This window comes from Vidua macroura, chromosome 1 (assembly GCF_024509145.1).
Source record: "Vidua macroura isolate BioBank_ID:100142 chromosome 1, ASM2450914v1, whole genome shotgun sequence".
NCBI lineage: Eukaryota > Metazoa > Chordata > Aves > Passeriformes > Viduidae > Vidua > Vidua macroura.
The window spans coordinates 42353933-42372229 of NC_071571.1; the positions used below are offsets into that span (position 1 = coordinate 42353933).

The following is an 18297-nucleotide window of genomic DNA, read 5'->3' on the forward strand; positions in this document are numbered from 1 at the left end:
AGTCTTTCCATGAATTTTCAAGCTGCTGAGGGCATGAAGAAGCTCTTCTTAGGTATTGAACTGTAAATGGTTGCATATAACAATGGTAGGAGTTGAAATGGGCTTTTACAATTAATTCAGTGTATTCATCACACTTTCCCTGTTGTGTGCAGTGGTTCATGTTGAAGCTGAGAAAGATGATTCATTTGCTTTCTTCTCCCTCCTGTCAGTAGCAGTAGCCCTCAGAGCAACAATAAATGCCTGGCCTGCAGCCATGTGTTACTACTTCTCTTCTGGGCCTTCTGATCATACTGTAATCAGATAAGGGACGAAGTAAGAATTCTTCTTTTCCATGGGGAAAATCGGACTGGGATTTTTAAGTACTAACCAAAATGCAGTTGTTAGGTTATTTTTTAATTGGCCAGCAGATATTTTTTCAGTCTTATGGCTTATGCTGTCAGGAAACACAGTTTTTGGTTTTTTTTTTTACCTCCTGTATAAGTTATTTTAAGATTGGTGAGACCTAATGCTTTGCTCTGAAATTTCATGTGACTGTCAACACCCCTGGAATATGCTCCCCACTCAGAACATGGATGATTTGTGCTTCCTTAGCATCAGTCTTAACAGGTTAAACTGCATGGAGGGTATCCTGTGATAACTGTGCTCCTACCTGTTGTTAATATTACACTGCTGTCCTAGGAATAGGGTTGGGTTGTATGCTGGCTGCATCCTTTAAAATGTGAGGCTATGTTGTATAGGTGTGGCTGAAGGGGGCGTTGGAGGCAAAACAATCAGTTTGCAATTATGGAACTCAAAATGGCAGTAAACCTTTTTATTTCCCCTGATTTGATTTAGATTTTCCTTTAGCTTGGCTCTGAACTATTTTCCTGTCATGCTGCTGTTCTAGCTACTTCCAGGCATTTGTCAGAGACTGGCTAATTGAAGCACATGCTCCAGCTTGGATCAAAAGTGCTGTTTTGATCAAGACTGTAGATGCTGTTACTGCTTCCTTGTGGAGTTCTTTCCATGAAGTACTAGGACTTTGGTTTGTAGGTCTGGATTTGCAAGGTTTTAAGAAAGCACAAAGTCTCTGAACATAGAACAAGTGGAAGGTTAGAACAAAAGCAGCTTTGGGCAACAGTCCTATCATAGAATATTCTGAGTTGGAAGGTACCCATAAAGACCATCCAAGTCCTGGACCTCAATCCTTGAAGCCCTCCTTAATCCTGCTTGTAAACTGAGATTTCTTATTGGTTCTGGAACAGCTGCAGCCCACTTGCAAACCAGGTGCATAATCCAGTGAAGGCAGTTAAATTCTTGGACATGTTAAGCCCCGTCCTTTGGATACTTTCCACACAGTTGTTATCTGTTCACCCCTATAGATCAGTCTAAGTTCCTGTCAGTGTTCTGTCTTTCTGTTATGTCTCTTCCATACCTTGGCACCCCTAGGGTGTTCACCTTCAGGTGATATTAACATCCTAATTTCCTAAGACATCTGTGAGACTTGCTGGTTATGACTACCCTGTTTGTCTCAACAGACAGGAAAAGAGGCTCTCTTCCTTTTCCTCCAAAATTGCCAGGACAAGTAATTCTGACATGGCCTCCAACTTGAGGCTAAGTTGTGGGTCCAGGAGGGGTTTTCCAGGCATGCAGGAGGTCCCTGAACCTTCTGCACAGCAAGTGCAGTGGGAATAGAAGATGAGAGGAAAGTGTGTGGGGAGCAGAGCATGTCAGGCTTGTGGCTACTCCTCCAGCAGCTCTTTGAGAGCAACAGTGACAGAGCTGATAACTTATTCCTCTCTGTCCTTTACCATGTTTACTCTGTCACCTGTGGTCTTGGAGGCCCCAGCTCCTGTCTTGAGCCTGAAGCCCATGAATACAACCTTGGAATACACAAGAGGTTTTGATTGTTGGTAGATTTTTGACAGGAATCTGCTCCCATATTAATGAATGCTGCTGTAGTGCATCCCACCCAGATCCCATTGACAGGCTCAGTCTTTTTGTCTGTAAAATTGGAGATGTGTTTCTTCAGGTAACGTTGTGGCTTAGTATTGAAGTGTCATCTGAGAGAGGGCAGATGATCTTCCTGCTGCCTGGGCAAAAGCAGTTAACAAATAGCAACTGTGGGAAGGGTGCAGAGCAACCAGGGTGAGGCTGTACCCAGGGATCTCACAGGCAGGCAATGTTTTACCCTTGGTTTCTCATGTCAGTCTTGCTGAACATCATTGACTTACCAAACTTTTCTTATGAGCATGAATTATCTCAGATTCCCTTGCAGACACATTGGCACTAATTACACTTGCAGGTGCGCAGCTGGCAAAGCTGTAGGAAAGGGAATTGATTTATCTCTGTCACCCTGCTGACCTGTCGTTACTGATGGCCAAATGGGAACTTGAAAGAGCACAAGTGACACCTAACTTGAATCAGAACAGCTACCAAAGCCATCTCCTGCCTTGGGAACTGGAAGGTGACTCTCACACACCTTTCTTCCCCACACACGCTGCAAACAGCTGCAGGAGCAGGCAAGTGTGTCCCTGCAATGCTGCTAGGGTGGTTCCTAATAGGGATGGAGGGGTTTATTAGAGTTTAGTAGTTTAGTGAGTAGTTTAGTGTATGGCAAGTTCAGATAGCAGGCAAGTGTATGTTTTATAGGTATAAAACATGCTCATATCTGAGAGGAGAATAAATATCTAAGAATTTGTCCGGTTGATGTCAAGACATGTAACCTAAGTGTATGTGTGTGTGCATGTAAAATGTTTGATCATACTTAAACCTTTTTAAACCTAATATTTATTTAAAACTTGCATCCTACATCTCTTAAGCCTAGGAGCATGACATTCTTGAAGCACTTGAGCAAAGTGGGGTTTGGCCCCTGAGATATTCTTCAGAAAAATACCTTTTACACTGTCAAAGTATATTCTTGCTTAGGAATTTTCAATATTTGGCTGAAGTCCTGGTCCTTTTGGCATGAGCTCTAATTTTAGCTTCTACAGAATCAAAATGTCATCCTCTCTGTGTGAAGTCCCAATCTTGGTGTCTGAAAACCAAATGCTTCCTTTGTGTGCTTTTTGTATTTATTGGTACAAAGACTTTTTTTGTTAGTTCAGGCTTTTTTTTTTTTTTTTTTTTTTTTTTTTTTTTTTTTTTTTTTTGGTGCTCTCAAACTGAAATGCACTTTTGGTTCAAAAGCACTGCAAGAGGAATAATTTCTTATAGAGAGTCCTTCTGGACTATAAATAATAAATGCTGTGACTCAGAGTGATGCAGGCACCCCTGCAACATATATGTGCACTGCAAAGATTCAGTAAATAATTATTTACCTGCTCTTTGTCAGCCCTAAACCAAGAGGGATGTATTCAGACTTTCTTGCTAGCTTGATGAATTTTGTTTGTGCTGTACTGCTTTTTAGGAGTTCTAAAATGTGGTGCTGTTTTTGAAGGCTGCAACTTCTGAGCCAAGATGATCTATTCAAACCTTACCAGCTTGTCATAGGTGCTGACTGTGAAGAGCATGGGACTGCCACACTTAGTGCCTTATGGTGCAATAGTAATGGACAGTTATTATTTCACAGTTGCTGTTCCTCCCCCACCCCTTAATGATGTCGTTTTGTACTTTGTGGTGTGGCTGATTAACAAACAGGACCCTCTTCAGGACTGCTGTTAAACTCTCTATGCATTGTGATAAATTGTACCTGAGAAATCCATTAATATAACTCATTCCAGGGGTAGAGAAGAAGCTTATTCATAAATAGAAGATCAATCTGTATATGTTGTCCTTTCTTCTCCAGTAAAATAAAAGCTTGTCTAAGACAAAGAGACCAACATGGTCTGTATAGGTTATCAGGGATCACACTGATAAAGTCACTAACCAAGATCTGTGGGGTCAGTGGAAAGGCTCCTGTTACCATCAGTGGGAGGTAGGTCATGCTGTGGAGCTTTCTGATGTGCAGAAAACACAAAGTCAGCATGTGTTTTCTCAAGTGAAGTCAGCTCCAAATCTAACTCCACTCCTAGAGTTACAAAATTCAGAGGAAAAATATCAGACTTGTTCCGCACAAGGCAACATCTTTGTATTCAGAGGGGCAATGGGACAATGAGATGGTCTTAAAAAGAGAAGGGTGACTTTGGATTTCCTTAGTCCCAATAGGACAGGCTGAGGGCACTGGATGGGCTCACTTCTCTTTTTTCTTTTCTATTATTTATTTCCCCCAGGCAGATGTGACTGACCAGTGTCTCCCTAAGATCCTCTCAGGACAGGCATAGGGTCATGCTGCAGTTTGAAGTCCACCTTGAGCATGTGGGAGGAGGTATTAGAGAACTTTTCTTCTTTTTCATCCTTCTTATTTTACCTGTTAGTTCTCAAAGGGAAAATCCTCACAGACAGATACTGAACAAGATGTGTCCTGCAAGTATAGTATCAACACGTTTGCAAAGCCTCATATGTTTGCTTGTGATCTGCCTGTGATCACTCTGCAGGAGTGTCCCTGCAGGGCTGGGGTCTCACTCCTGTGTTTAATGGTGGTGACTTCATGCCATGAGCCTTTTGGAGGGCTATGATCTGCATGTAGATTCCATTGTGGAATAAGAACTTGAAGGGTTCCCACTCAGTTCTATCTGGTTTGCCATCTTCATGAAGCTGCTCAGCCCCCAGCTGCTCAGCTGCTCAGGTTCAAGCTCTGCTGTGAAGGTTTGTGTAAGGCACTCACCTCCGTGAGCTTGTGTGCAGTAAGAGATTGTCTTATAAGCTCCTGGATAATTTCTGTGCCTTTGTGTTTAGGAGTTGTTTCCACCATAAAACATAACTTTCGTATGAAAATACCGTTCCCTGGATCTCTGAAGGAGGGCAATCACAGCCCTGTTCAATTCTAAGCCATTTGCTGACCGTCACAGTTGGGAAATTGCTTTCCTGGTGCCAAGGGAATTACTAGAAAGCACAACGAAAGGCTTTCACGCCTTCAAGCAAGGGCCATTTTTTCCCTTCTCTCCTATTGTTTTCTTCTTTTGTGTGAAGTGTTTGGAGTAGCAGTGGCTTTAATGATCCTCAAAAGCAGGATTTCTAAAACGCGCGTGTCCCCCCTGCCCAAAGCAGTTCGCTGCTTGTCTCCCAAGACATGCTCAGCACCGCGAAACGGCACGGTGGTGTTTGTTTCAGTGTGGCCGCCCGTCGGGGATTTGCAGGAATACTGCAGCAAATCATCCTGCATGCAAGGCTGACCTCTGGGAGGCTAACAAATTGAGGTGAGCCAGCTGGAGCGATAGGACACTGCCGGCAGACAGAGCATGCTCAGACCTGGGGGAGAAAGGTAGCTCAGGCTGCCGATGGTGCACGGGTTACGGTGCCGAGAGCTCTTAGAAGGGATTTTTGCTTTTTCTTTGTGGTGAGGAAAGAAGAGGACTGGAGAGTGAGAGTGCTCGTTCCCCTGCAAAGCATAGCTTTAAGGTGTCTTCTTTTTTCTTTCTCCTGTGAAAGAGAGGCACTGGATAGCATTTCCTGTTATTTAGCAACACCAGGTATGCGTGCATGTGCTGAAACACTGATCTACCAGTGATAGTACTTCCAAGACTAAAAAGGCTGCAGATGCTCTGGATTACTGTATTTCTTTGCTGGGTGTCATTGTAACTGTGCTGTGTTTGCTGTGCTGATCACATACGGCTCTGAATTCAGTTTTGTTGGCAGTCCTGGTAGCAGTGTACTGAGGAGAGGGGGGAGGTTGGCATGTTTTCGATATCTCCTCGCTCCCCCTTCCATGCAAGTTCACACTGAATCCCTCCTCTGTGTGTGTGTACGTGTGAGGAGAGAGTCAGTAGTTCATTTGTAATCCCACGTCTTTGTAGTCCCTCTTTGTTTGACTAGTGGTTTGCTTTATCATTTTTAAACAAAAGTCTCATAGGGAAAACATCTCTGATATGAACTAAATTCTCTAGGTTTGCAGAAATGTATTTCTTGCCCGACACATGCTGCTATGGGATTACTTTTTTTTTTTACCTTCCCCTAAAAACATGCTAATGTGGAGCTTGTGGTAACCAAGGAGGGATTGTCGCTTCTCTTATTGGCTGCGCTGTGCTCCGAACAATTTTGGCTCCTGCTTAGGATTTGCAGCACACAGGAGCGGTCCTGGGCACCATGCTGATGGAAAGCAGGGAGAGCTCAGGCTGCGAGTGCTGCTAAGCACCAGTCCTAGTACCCGAATAACACAGGTACTCTGCCTGCTGGAGAACACAGAAAGAATGGATAGATAAAATACAGAGAATAACAAATGGCAGCTAAAGCCCAGAGGCACAGCTGGAGTGGCTGAAGATCATCTTGATCAGTACTTTGGGATTTCACATCATACTCTTTTTAATTCAGTTTTGCAGCAATAGTAATTTTGCCTTCAGCACCCCTGCTGTCTTTGCTTTAGGCAGACCACTAAAGTAAGATAAAACTTCTGCTCTCTTGACACTTTTTTCTGACAAAGGTGTCTTGTTTACAGGCTAAAAGCAAGAGACCAGGCAAAACGAGAGGTTTTTTCCTCGTATGACAGGGCTGTTAATGACAATGTAACCAGATAGGTTTCAATGGGATACTCGAGTGAACAAAAGATCAGCTGGAATGAATTCTGCCTGTTAAGCTTTCCCCTCTGTCTAGCCATGGTTATTTTGAGTTACTTGGGTTTTCATCTTTAGGCTTGGGACTCTCGGAAGGTGAGCAAGACTTGAGGGCTGAGAGAAATACCTTTTTTGTTTCTCTTTTTCGTCACTTTTTTAGCTCATTTTCCTTACATCTCACACCTCAAGCTTGTTTATCAAAAATGCATCTTAATTTTAAGGGAATTTTCTTGAGACCTGGGATTTTGTATGGAGAAAGAATTTCATACTCCATTATGGATAAAGAACTTGGAAATGCAGATCTTAAAAGCCAAAGAAGTATTCTTTTTAGATTTATACTTTTAGCTCAGCTTTGTGGCTTGCTTCTATGCACTGACTGCTTAATGTTGGAGGTTTTTTTAACCTGTTATTTTGTAGATCAAGACAGGAGTATCAACAAATATTAAATCAATGGCTGCTAGTCATTGTGAAAGGTTGGATCTCTTCCTGTCCCAGCTCTCACAGACTCGGAAATTTAATTGCAGAAAACTTGGGTTTTCTATCAGTAAGTGCAGCTGGGAGGTGTCCTATGGCCACCAATCTTCTCCTGTTCATATGGAAGGTACTTTTGCAGTAGGGACCATTGCACAGAGCCTCAGTCTCCTTGGTTGCAGTCTTGTATAGAAAGATTTACAGTTTTGCTTTCTATTCCTCACTTATGCTGAACCATAAAAACTGAAGATGGACCTAATTTTGATCACAACTGTCTATAGATAAGGTTTTTATAAGACAGGGGCTTTTAAAATATATTGTTATATTTGTTTTTTTTTTCTGAATAAAGCTCTGTTTTAAAAATTCTTTTTGAGACTACATAGTCAAGATATTCTTATTTTTCTTGTCCCCTCTTTGTATCAGGCTTCAATAATGATATTTTTATCTTTAACTGCTGGGCTTACTCCCGCTACAAGAATCTGCTCTTTTCCTGTTTAAAAAGTCAGCACTTCTACAGTTGGCTGCTTTTTACAAAGAAAATGTTCCAGTATATCAATCATTCAGTGTACCATCCTTTCTTTAATGTGCTATGTACTGTGAAAGATATATGTATCTCATTAAATAAATAGAGTGAATAAGATGATAACAGCTTTTTGAGCTATGGGGATTGACTTACTTGTAGTTCTGTGGGAATCTGTGACAGAGATGAGAATAAAAGCAAATTCTTGGCTGCTGAATCCCAACTCCCCCTCTTTCGAATTGGGAAAGTTGCCTTCTAGCAGCTTCTGCTTTGAGGATGAATGAAGTGGGTATTTAAAACTGCATGTGTTGCATACACTGAATCCTTAGCTAAGCCTCTTGCATCAGGGATGGGAGAAAGAACAGAAGACATTTTGCAGGGGGAGTGCAATATGCCACGTTTGCATGCTTTTCTTTTCCTGTACTGGTCCTGGAAAGCCAGTCTAGCAAGAGATAGATCCAGGGGTAGGGAGTGCTGATGGGGAAAATGTCCCTGAGGAGGGAATATCTGCTCCTACCCCTCCCACTGTTACCGTAACAAGAAGCCCATTTCTTGCCCATCCAACTCTGCCCTAATTCCTTCACTGTCCTGTGGCAAGGACAGCCCCAGTCCACTTCCAGTTGTGTTGTGTTTCTGGGAACTGTGGAGATGGTTCTCTTTGGACACCCTGCCACCACAGGCAGGGTGTGCACAGGAGCTGACCAGCTGGGCCAAAGCTAAGTTGGCCTTTACAAGGAGGCATTTCCCTCTGTGCACAGAGTGGTGATGCTCTCTGGAAATGTGTCTCCTTCATGGTTTTTGGTTTTCCATTTTATGAGGCTTTTTAGCCTGCTGTAGCTATGGGAAGCTGAACATTGGCCTGGAAAATGTTTGGGCAGTTGGTAACAAAAGTTCATTGAGGCCTAAACAGACAAAACCAGCACTTGTCATTTTGTTAACACCTGCAGGAATAGGTGACCTCCCTTTAGACATGCTGGTCACCCTGTTCACCCTTGTTCTCCCTAATCAAGCTCTTGGGTTTTTTTCCCTTTGGGGGGGTCTTAGTAGTGTATGTTTGTCTTTTTTGTAGTTGAGATTTTTTATGTGGATTTTGTAGCTTTTCTCCCTATTTCTTACCTAAATTGCAATTTTTAAAATGGAGAGGAGATTTGGAACACTGTCCATCATATTAATAGCTTTAGTGATTCATCCTACTGTAGCTTCACAATTAAAAAAAGAACAACAGAACTCATCTCCTAAATGAATCCAAACAGATCTTTGTGCCAACTGCCTATTAGTGGAAATTCCTCTCTCATCCCGCCCACTCTGATCTCCTAGGCATGTTAACAGGAGATGGAGAACAGTGTCTCCATCTATGCTTCCTGTGTCCTTACCACTTCCTGAGGATGTTTAATACATCAGATAACCTGTAGCTAACAGGCAGAAGGTGCTGCTGTGTCCAAACTTGCATGAGAATGTTATGGACCTGCAAGACACTGGAGGGCTCTGCCAGAAGTACCTGCTGAAGAAACCAGATAAATATTCCTGAAGGCTTTACCTGCTCACCAGCAGCCAGTGCTAGTTAGAGGAGAAGTAGCTGGGCTGTGAGAACGAAACTGTCATGCTTTTGCTTAGTGAATGGGGGTGGAGGAAAAAAATGGGGTAAGCTTTTCATGCCTGTGAACTCTTGGAAAAAGAGTAAAGATGAGCTGACCAAAAATAGAGTGCCTCCCACAGGCTCTTAGCTGCTGGAGCAGCATCCATTGTGGCTGAGCTGCAAACCTCAGGATATGCTCTTAATTCCACTGCACAGTCTTGAGCTGCCCCCACACCGGTGTTTTTGTTGAATTCTCCCTGTCTGGCTCTAAGACTGCTGCCTCCTGCCCTGTCAGCATCGCTGCCAGAGAAATCTGCCTCTTCTACCTCCCTCTTTCACTCCTTCTGCTCCCCTGCAGCCCAGTCCTCTTGGGAGTCCTCAAGGGCACATCCCATCCCCTCCCATGAGACATCATTGCCCTCTGCCAGCTTGGCAGCAAGAAGCTCTGTGCAGCTTTTACATGCAGATCTCTCTGGCTTGGCTCTGGTCTACCAGCTGCTGTGTCTCCTGGTGCTGAAGGATGGTGCTTTAGCATTTCAAAGCAGAGAGTGAAAAAATGTCAGTCCAATCGATTTCTTTGGTAACTGGGGCGTATTACTCATGTGGAGCAGAGCCCTGGGTATCCCAGTGTCACTGGGAAGCAAGAGGGTGGATGAACATCGTAGGGATGGGGAGGAGGCAGTCTGTGGGCAGCTTAGGGGGTGACTGGCCTAGGGACTGCCCTCTATATAGAAAGAAACAGCACAAAGCTGCTCTTAAGAAAAGTAGCAGTGTGTCTGGCCTGCCACTTCTGCAAGTGCCTTTCAGTTCTTAGGATGTTCTCTGATGACACCGTGGGAGTGGCAGCTCAAGACCCATTTCATTTGAGGGAGATTTAGTAATGAAAATTTCTTTTATTGTGAAGCAGCTCTCTTCGTGGAAAACGAAATGCTTTCACCTGTTTCAGTGTTACCCTCTGCCTCCTGGGAAAGTTTCTTATCCCAGGTCTACTGCTGCTGACAGCACTTTATGACTGATCTCAGCTTGGGGGACTGAGGAACTAGGGGATGTGGAGAGTGATTGCTTGGCTTTACTCCCTCAGTGCAGCCTCTCTTGGGTATGTAAAAGCAAACAGTGGGATTGTTTGTTACTATTTATGCTCTATCATTCCCTGAGGGACCAAAAATTATAGTTCTTGAAGGTCTGTTTTCACTGAAAGTGTCAGATTGAAAAAAAAGTGGATGATAAAATGTGGGAAAACAGGCAAAGAATTAAGACAGTTCTCTGAGTACCTGTGAAATTCTCCTTTCATTTCTGCCTGCAACACCCCTTCCTATCCACATCCTGTTGTTCACTTCCATCAAAAGCAGCTTTCTCCCAAGCAGCATGAACCAGGATTTAGGAACTGGCAATGAGGAACAGAAATGAAGGTGGATTACTTTAGTGTTGCTAGCATTTAACATATATTCCTGACACCTGGTTAGCTAAAGCACATACACTCACTTCAGCTAAGTGCAGGGAAGTGAAAGAGCTGCAGTGAGGGAAGAGGTAGAAGAGGGCCTTGCAGGTGATTTTTAGTAAAAACCTGAGTTGTTAATTCCTAGTCATTTAGCAGGTATGGCTGTGGCAGAGTCTGAAATGAAAATTGCTAATATCTGAACATTGGCTGCATCTCTGAAGTGCCTCTTGTGCCTTTCCCTTGGGGCTGGAGGGGAGAGAACAAATCAGTCGGGTGAAACATTTGAACAGGCTGTTTTCAAGGAGACCTGTTTGGCTCAAGGGGTTTGTAATGGTCAGCAGAGCTCCCCACCACCCAAATGCCTGTCAAATGCAGGTGGCATCAGTGGTGTTTTTATGGACTGTGGGCTTCTTGTGCCTTTGAAACACCCACACGTACACACTCACCTTGCCATAATGGAGTAATAGAAAAGTCATGTGGTTTTCCCTCCTCTGCCAAGTTGTTGCAACTTGCATTGACTCTGTTGAACTTGTATGTGCTTTGTTCTTCTGACAGAAGTTAAATTTTATAATGCCTGCAGGCTGGCCTTCCTTTAAGGGTGTGCTTGCAGGAGAGTACTTACTTGTTAAAGGTCTCCTCCATGAACTGATAGGCAGGCTTTGTGCATGGCTGCTGGGGCTTGATCCTTTCCGTGCTGATGCTGTTGAAGTCACTTAAAGCTGTGCTCACAAGATGAGAGGTTTGTATTGGAGAGGTTATGTACAGAATTGGATGATATCATTATACATTTTTCAAAGGCACTGAAGAAGTAAAATAAAGCTTTGAAAGTTGGTACCAATAAAATAATTCAGGGTCTGTCCCCATCAAAATTTTCTCTTCCTGAAAACTGATTTGACTACATTAGCAGAACCCGAGTGATGTGCTGCTGTCCCCACTGGGTTTCTCTTCCAGGCTGTCCATGGAATAGCCATGGTTGAGAGTTGCACAGCCATGAGGAGCAGCAGTCACCCCTGTTGACAGAGGAGGACAGATTGAGATGTGATGTGATAGCCATCATTTTTCTGTGCAGGATATCTGTGGCACCTGGGACAAGACCCGGTTAAAATTGCTGTGGTGGAAACAAAGGCTAAATGTTAGAATAGAGTCCTTATCATAGTCCTTTATGCCTCTCTTGATACAGGCTAGCTGAAGAGATGAATGAGTACTAAGAATGAGGCAGAGAAGCATCTTTGGGGCATGGTTTATGGAGAGTTGATCCTGTCCTGATAATCAGATGATCACTCTAGGTCCCTTTCCTTTTTTTCCATGGTTGAAATCAAAACAACACATTTTTAATTTGCTGCTTGCTTTTAGGGAGTTTCTAAATGCAGCAGTTTTTCAGATATTTTGCCAAAGGAGATGGACGTCATTTCTCTTTCATTTGAGAAATAGAAATAAATATGTTGCTCAGGCCCCCAGAGATCACCTCTTGAGTTTGTGTGGATTACATCTAACACTTGTTTCTTTGGCATTATTCAGACTCCCACGTACCTTCAGTTCTTCCTAAGATAGACCCCCCCCCCAGGCTGTTGGGATCTCATGAGGTGTAGGAATCCTTTTTGACTTCATTGAGTTCCATGATTCTCCATTCAATCCCAAGTTGCAGGATCAAGCTTTTAAGTTGCAGTAGCTCTTTTCAAAGGAACTCCTTTGGCAGTAGAGGAGGTGTTTGCTTTGGTCCCAAGCATGCCTGGCTAGCTTCCTCCACATTGCCATGTAAGAAGTGTCTCTTGGTTAAAATGCTAAAGGATGCTTGGGATGTCAGAACATGTGCTTGAGTCATTGCTTTTTTTTCCCCATGGCAAACTTGCAACAAAAGAAATTTAAAATTGCTGCCTTTAAAAATGGCAGGTAGAAACAATCTAGTGAGGTAAATGCTAATTAGAAATTTCCCTTCCTGAAGTTCCCCATGAGTCACAGAGGCAATTATTTACAGCCTGACTAGCAGTGAATCTTGATGCATAATGAAAATTGAAGCCCATAAATTCTGTAGGTGAATCAATATCTCAACTGAAGTTCACAGCTGAAATTATAATCAATACTCTGATATAAGCCAGTAGTGTTTCTGCATAGGAGGAAAACAGTGTCAGGCTCTAACAGAAGAAGAATCAGGGAGGCTTTGGAGCAGCACAGAAAAGGTTCTCAAGTTGGAATGGGAAAATGCCAACAGTGAAACCCTTAAATGCATTAGCTTATCATTTGTATAATGGCTGGCTGTGCTGTGCAAGCCAGGCTCTCACTAAATGAAGGTCTGATTGCTTTAATGACACATCAGTTCCTCTCATAAAGAGCACAGTTCTCCTCTCTTCCATGCCAATATTTCTTTTGGAAAACGATGGCAGTTCCTAGCCTTTGATCCTGGATTGCAGCCAGAGCAACACCCTGGTGACTGGGGATTCTCCCTCAGGGCAGTCCGTAGACCTGCAAGTCCTTCCCCCACCCCTGGATAAAATGATATTGAATGTGATGTTCACTAGTTCACATTGCACACTGGAGTGTAGCAAAATCTGTCCTGGCAGTACTCCCGAGCTATTGCTACCTGCACACTGAAGGTGAGGGCACCACTCAGTGCTCTCAGCCATACAGAGCAGGAGGAGGAGCTGGGGCTCCCAGTCCTCTGCAGGTGGCCCAGTGATGGCAGTGCTCTATTTCCTCTCACTGTGGGAGTGGTCTGCAAAAAGCAGAGTGATCCAGAGTCCCAGAAAACATACTTTTCTTTCTAACAGATCTTCATACAGCTCATCCTTAAAGTCTTTTACATTTTCTTCTTCAAAGGCATGGAAATGAAAATGAGAGAGGAGCCTTCCTGTAGAGCAGCTCCCCATTCTGTTTGCTTTATACTTTTTTGCAGTTTTAGGGAGAGCTTTGTCACTTTTTTTGTTCTTTCCCCTCATTCCCTGGAAGGGGGAAAAAATTACTGAAAGAAGCCTAAACTCTCTTGAATAGTCCATAAAATATGATTTATGATGGAGCTGTAAACCTGATGTTTGAAGGATCCTCTCTTCTTTTATTTTCCACAGGTCTTTGCCCTCACCATGTCAAAGAGTATTAATGATGTGTTCCCTCTCCATTGCATTCCCCACCTGTCATCCTGCTAGGATCTAACTACAGAATGAACATAGCAGCTGTGTTCAATGCCCTGCTCGTGTCCATCCTTGCTGCCGTGCTGTGGAAATACATCAGACTGTGCGATCATGCTGCCATGGTGGAGGAGGAGTTGGTCCTCATGCGCCAGTCTCAGGAACTGTCTGAGGCTCAGATTGACTACTATGCAGCTCTGCAGGCCCTGGTGGAGAACGGTACCAGGATGGTGTGCACTGGCAGGATGCACACCGACCGCATCTGCCGCTTTGAGTCCCTCTGCTACTCTACCGAGGCTGAGGAGTTTGTCTACTTTCACAGCAACTCCTCCGTCATGCTGCCCAACCTGGGCTCCCGGAGGTTCCAGCCGGCTCTGCTCGACCTCTCCTCTGTGGAAGATCACAACACCCAGTACTTCAACTTTGTGGAGCTGCCAGCTGCTGCGCTGAAGTTTATGCCAAAGCCAGTCTTCGTGCCTGATGTGGCGCTGATTGCCAACAGGTTCAACCCAGACAACCTGATGCACGTCTTTCATGACGACCTCCTCCCCATCTATTACACCATGCAGCAGTTCTCCGACTTAGATCTGGAGGCACGACTCTTCTTCATGGAAGGGTGGAGTGAAGGTGTTCACTTTGACCTCTACAAGTTACTGAGTAACAAGCAGCCGCTCCTCCGGGAGGAGCTTAAAACCCTGGGCCGGCTCCTCTGCTTTACCAAATCCTATGTGGGACTATCCAAAATCACCACGTGGTACCAGTACGGATTTGTCCAGCCACAAGGGCCAAAGGCTAACATCTTGGTTTCTGGTAATGAGATCAGGCAGTTCACCAAATTCATGATGCAGAAACTGAACATCAGCTTGGAGGAAAGCTCCAATGAGGAGTACATTGTAGTCTTCAGTCGGACAATCAACAGACTTATCCTAAATGAGGCAGAACTAATCCTGGCTCTTGCTCAGGAGTTTCAGATGAAAACCATTTCTGTCTCTCTGGAGGAGCATTCATTTTCTGACATCGTCCGGTTGATCAGCAATGCGTCCATGCTGGTCAGCATGCACGGGGCCCAGTTAGTCATGTCGCTCTTCCTGCCAAGAGGGGCCACCGTGGTGGAGCTCTTCCCATATGCTATCAACCCCGAACACTACACCCCTTACAAAACCCTGGCAACCCTTCCTGGTATGGACCTGCAGTACATTGCCTGGCAGAACACGGACAGGGAAGACACCATAGCCTACCCAGACAGACCTTGGGATCAGGGTGGGATTGCTCATCTGGACAAAGCTGAGCAGGAGCGCATCATTAAGAGCACGGAGGTGCCGCGGCACCTCTGCTGCCGCAACCCTGAGTGGCTGTTCCGTGCCTACCAGGACACAAAGGTGAACATCCCGTCTCTCATACACGTGATTAGGCAGACTGTGAAGTCTAAGCCCGGACCCAAGAAGCAGAAGTGGTCTGGTAGCCTCTACCCTGGCAAAGTGAGGGATGCCAAGTGCCAGGCCTCTGTCCAGGGCACGAGTGAAGCTAAACTTGCTGTGTCCTGGCAGATCCCCTGGAATCTGAGGTATCTCAAGGTCAGAGAAGTAAAATACGAAGTGTGGATACAAGAGCAAGGGGAAAACACTTACATGCCTTATATATTGTCCCATCAGAATCACACCTTCTCAGAAAACATTAAGCCCTTCACAATATACCTGGTGTGGATACGCTGCATCTTCAACAAAAATCTTCTAGGACCTTTTGCAGATGTGCTCTTGTGTAGTACATGACCCGCTGCACTACCTGTACAGCTCTAACCTGCTCTCCACTCCATCTGTGGTTTAAAATTTCTCATCTTGTAGTTTGTAGAGGGCTGAAGAAGACTAGACTGTACCAGTGCCTAAGTGTCCATTTTATTGCATTCCACATGTATTCTTTCAATGGTATTTATTTCCAATGAGTGTTTGGGGAAAAAAAAAAAAAAAAAGAGAGAGAAACCTCTGTTCTTCAGAGTAACTTCCAGAGGTTAAATTACATGCTGAATACATGTAATTGAAAACAGAATGGAAGTGAATTTTGTGTACCTTGGTCGTGATTTAAATTTGCTCCAATTGTGTGGTGACTATTTAAGCACAGCGTTAAAGCGCAGTTAATTCCATGGCTAAGTGGGCAATTCTCATCAGCTTTTTCACTGTGAGTTATATTTTTCCGTAACTCTTGACTGTAACTTTGAGTTCAAGATTTTGTACGAGAGCCTTCATTAAACTGCTGTAAACCTCCTCAATACTTTTCTGCATTTTATTATTTGTCCATTGCTGTGATAAAATGTGTATCTGTAGCTTCCTGTGTTTCTATTTTGGCTGAAGAGAATGACTACAGACTACAGCTTCATATTTAAAGTCAGATTTTAATGCACCCCTATTGCAAAAGGTTGTAGTGACAGATAAGAGGTAGAAGGGATGGAGTAGGTGAAAGAATTTACTGTGCTTTAGGAGTTTTCATTTTGTGAGTTATGTACAGGTGTGTGAGAAAGGAGTGGGGTGATTTGGGAGAGCTGAGCATGTACAGCAATCTGCTCAAGAAAATCCTTTTTTTTTTTTTTTTTGGTATTTCATCAGAATAATCTGTTGATAATAGCTACTAATAGGTACATGCTTTGCTGGGGAATAGGCAGGTGGTGGCATAGGGAAGCTTTCCGTGCACAGGTGTTCCTGGATGTTGGTGGAAGGAAGCAGAGTCAGGCAGGAAATAGCTAGGTATGCCAGGGAATTGGGCTGGCCAGAGAATGTGGCAGGGATCAGGCTGATGACACTCACACCTCTGGTTCTCCAGTGGGGGTGGGGGGGGGAGGTAGTTTAGTCGAGATTTAAATTCATTTTCCCTGAGATGGGAATCTAGCTTCATTGCCAGGCTAACACTCTGACTACTTTGGACCTGATCCTCAGATCTGCTTTAGCTGGAGACCCTAAATGGCGCTGTCTTTGAAAAATGGCTCTGAGTCACACGTGAAGTTCTTGAGGAGGGGGAAAGGAAAGGGGCAGGAGTGTGAGATGTTTCCCTGATAGATATTAGCACCCCCTCTAGTTTATAACCAGTGTGGAAGCAAATGGGAAAGGGCTTTCTTCTCCTTTCTCTCCCAGTCCACACCTTCCTCCCAAGGTCTGGATGGACATTTGAAGAATAGGATGAATGTCTTGCTTTCTAGGCTGATAGATGAGCATCTCAAGGCAGGATTATAAATATGGGTTCTAAGGAGAGGGGGAGTACAAATGGCTGTATAAATTTGGACAAGAAACAGAAGGATTGACAAATGAGCAAAACACAGCACAACACTGGACCTTTGGGCAAGTGCTACTTCTGTAAATTAATTTTCATTATATCTTGCTTTGTTTTCAAACATGTTTATGATTTAAAGAAAGGGAAGAAACAGAACATGAGTCCCAAAGTCTGCATTTGCTTTGCAATTTTAACCTTGCCAACTAATGATTTTTGCCTTGCTATTTTAAAGGGGCATGGGAATATTCCCATTGTTGTTTTCTTAGGACAAAATGGGCTTCTTGCTGAAGTATTCGAGCTGTGCCCCAAAGTCTCCGTGTAGAGACACATTCTGCACATTCCCCACCATATATGTCAGAGCTGAGGTGAGAAAAATTTCCTAAAGATGGCAGTGAAAGCAAGCTGTTTGGGGAAGCCTCCAGGACTTGTGGCTCCCCAGGAACTTGCTGGCCAATGAGCTCCCACTCACAAAAGGGTTTAGCAGCAGTCCTGCATCTCCACATCCATTCAAGCTGAAGGCCAAGCCATCCTGCTGGCTCTTGCAAAGGTGGTATTGTTGGTAGCCTATTTGGTAGTGAATAAGTCTTCAGACATCTGAAATTTAGTCAGCATTCATTTTGTATCAGTTCTAAAAATAATTTTCTTTGGGTGTGTGAGCTGTCTGTGTTCTCCTAACCATTGTTCATCCTCAGCAGGATATTGATCTGCATGTTGCCTTCCTGCCTGCTTTTCTCCATGTCTTTTGTAGTAATCCTATGCCTGTAATTTGTAGATCATCCCATTTCACTTAAAATTAGTTCCATATGATTGCAGATTTTATAACATTTGCAGATTGGTTACAGCACATTAACTATTTTCTTCTTATATCCTAATGACTAATCAACAAAATTGGCCACAGAGCAATGAAGTATCATATATGTGGGTTTCTGTGCTCTTTACTCTGGCATGAAACAGTCTCATGTTCAGAGAGAGACTAATTTTTTCCAGAAGATAATCAGATGTGCTTTCCAAAAATGTGCATTCAGGTTCTGTCTTCCTCATCAGTGCTATGAGTACTTTATGAGGTGGAAAAAAAAAAAAAAAAAAAAAAAAAAGAAGGGCTTTTTCCTTTTCAAATTCTCAGACAGCTGAACTGAAGTTGTGCTGGTGATGTTGCCATTTGTCTCCAACACCTGCCCAGTGTAAAAGTGTCTGTGCTGGCACCTCACTGCTATACCTGAATTTCTCAGGTACATAGCACATAGCAGTGAGAGCCCCTGGTGCCGCCTGTAGCTGTCATAAATTGGGCACAGTAATGTTATGGTGATTTATACTACCTGAAGAACTGCACTGGAGTGCTGGCATCTTTCCAT

General features: G+C 43.8%; 1 protein-coding gene across 4 annotated transcripts in view; it reads left to right on the forward strand.

Moving 5' to 3' along the window:
- POMGNT2 (protein O-linked mannose N-acetylglucosaminyltransferase 2 (beta 1,4-)) overlaps positions 1-15953 on the forward strand; it is a 31331-nt gene extending 15378 nt beyond the window's left edge. For 3 of the 4 annotated variants that reach the window (XM_053978390.1, XM_053978382.1, XM_053978398.1), the window contains one exon: positions 13631-15953. In XM_053978390.1, coding sequence (XP_053834365.1) covers positions 13723-15459 — 1737 coding nt within the window. In that variant the 5' untranslated portion in view covers positions 13631-13722 and the 3' untranslated portion in view covers positions 15460-15953. Of the gene's footprint in view, positions 1-5284; positions 5490-13630 lie in introns of those variants that run through there. The other variant, XM_053978373.1, reaches the window with a different exon arrangement.
- Positions 15954-18297: the final 2344 nt, after the last annotated feature.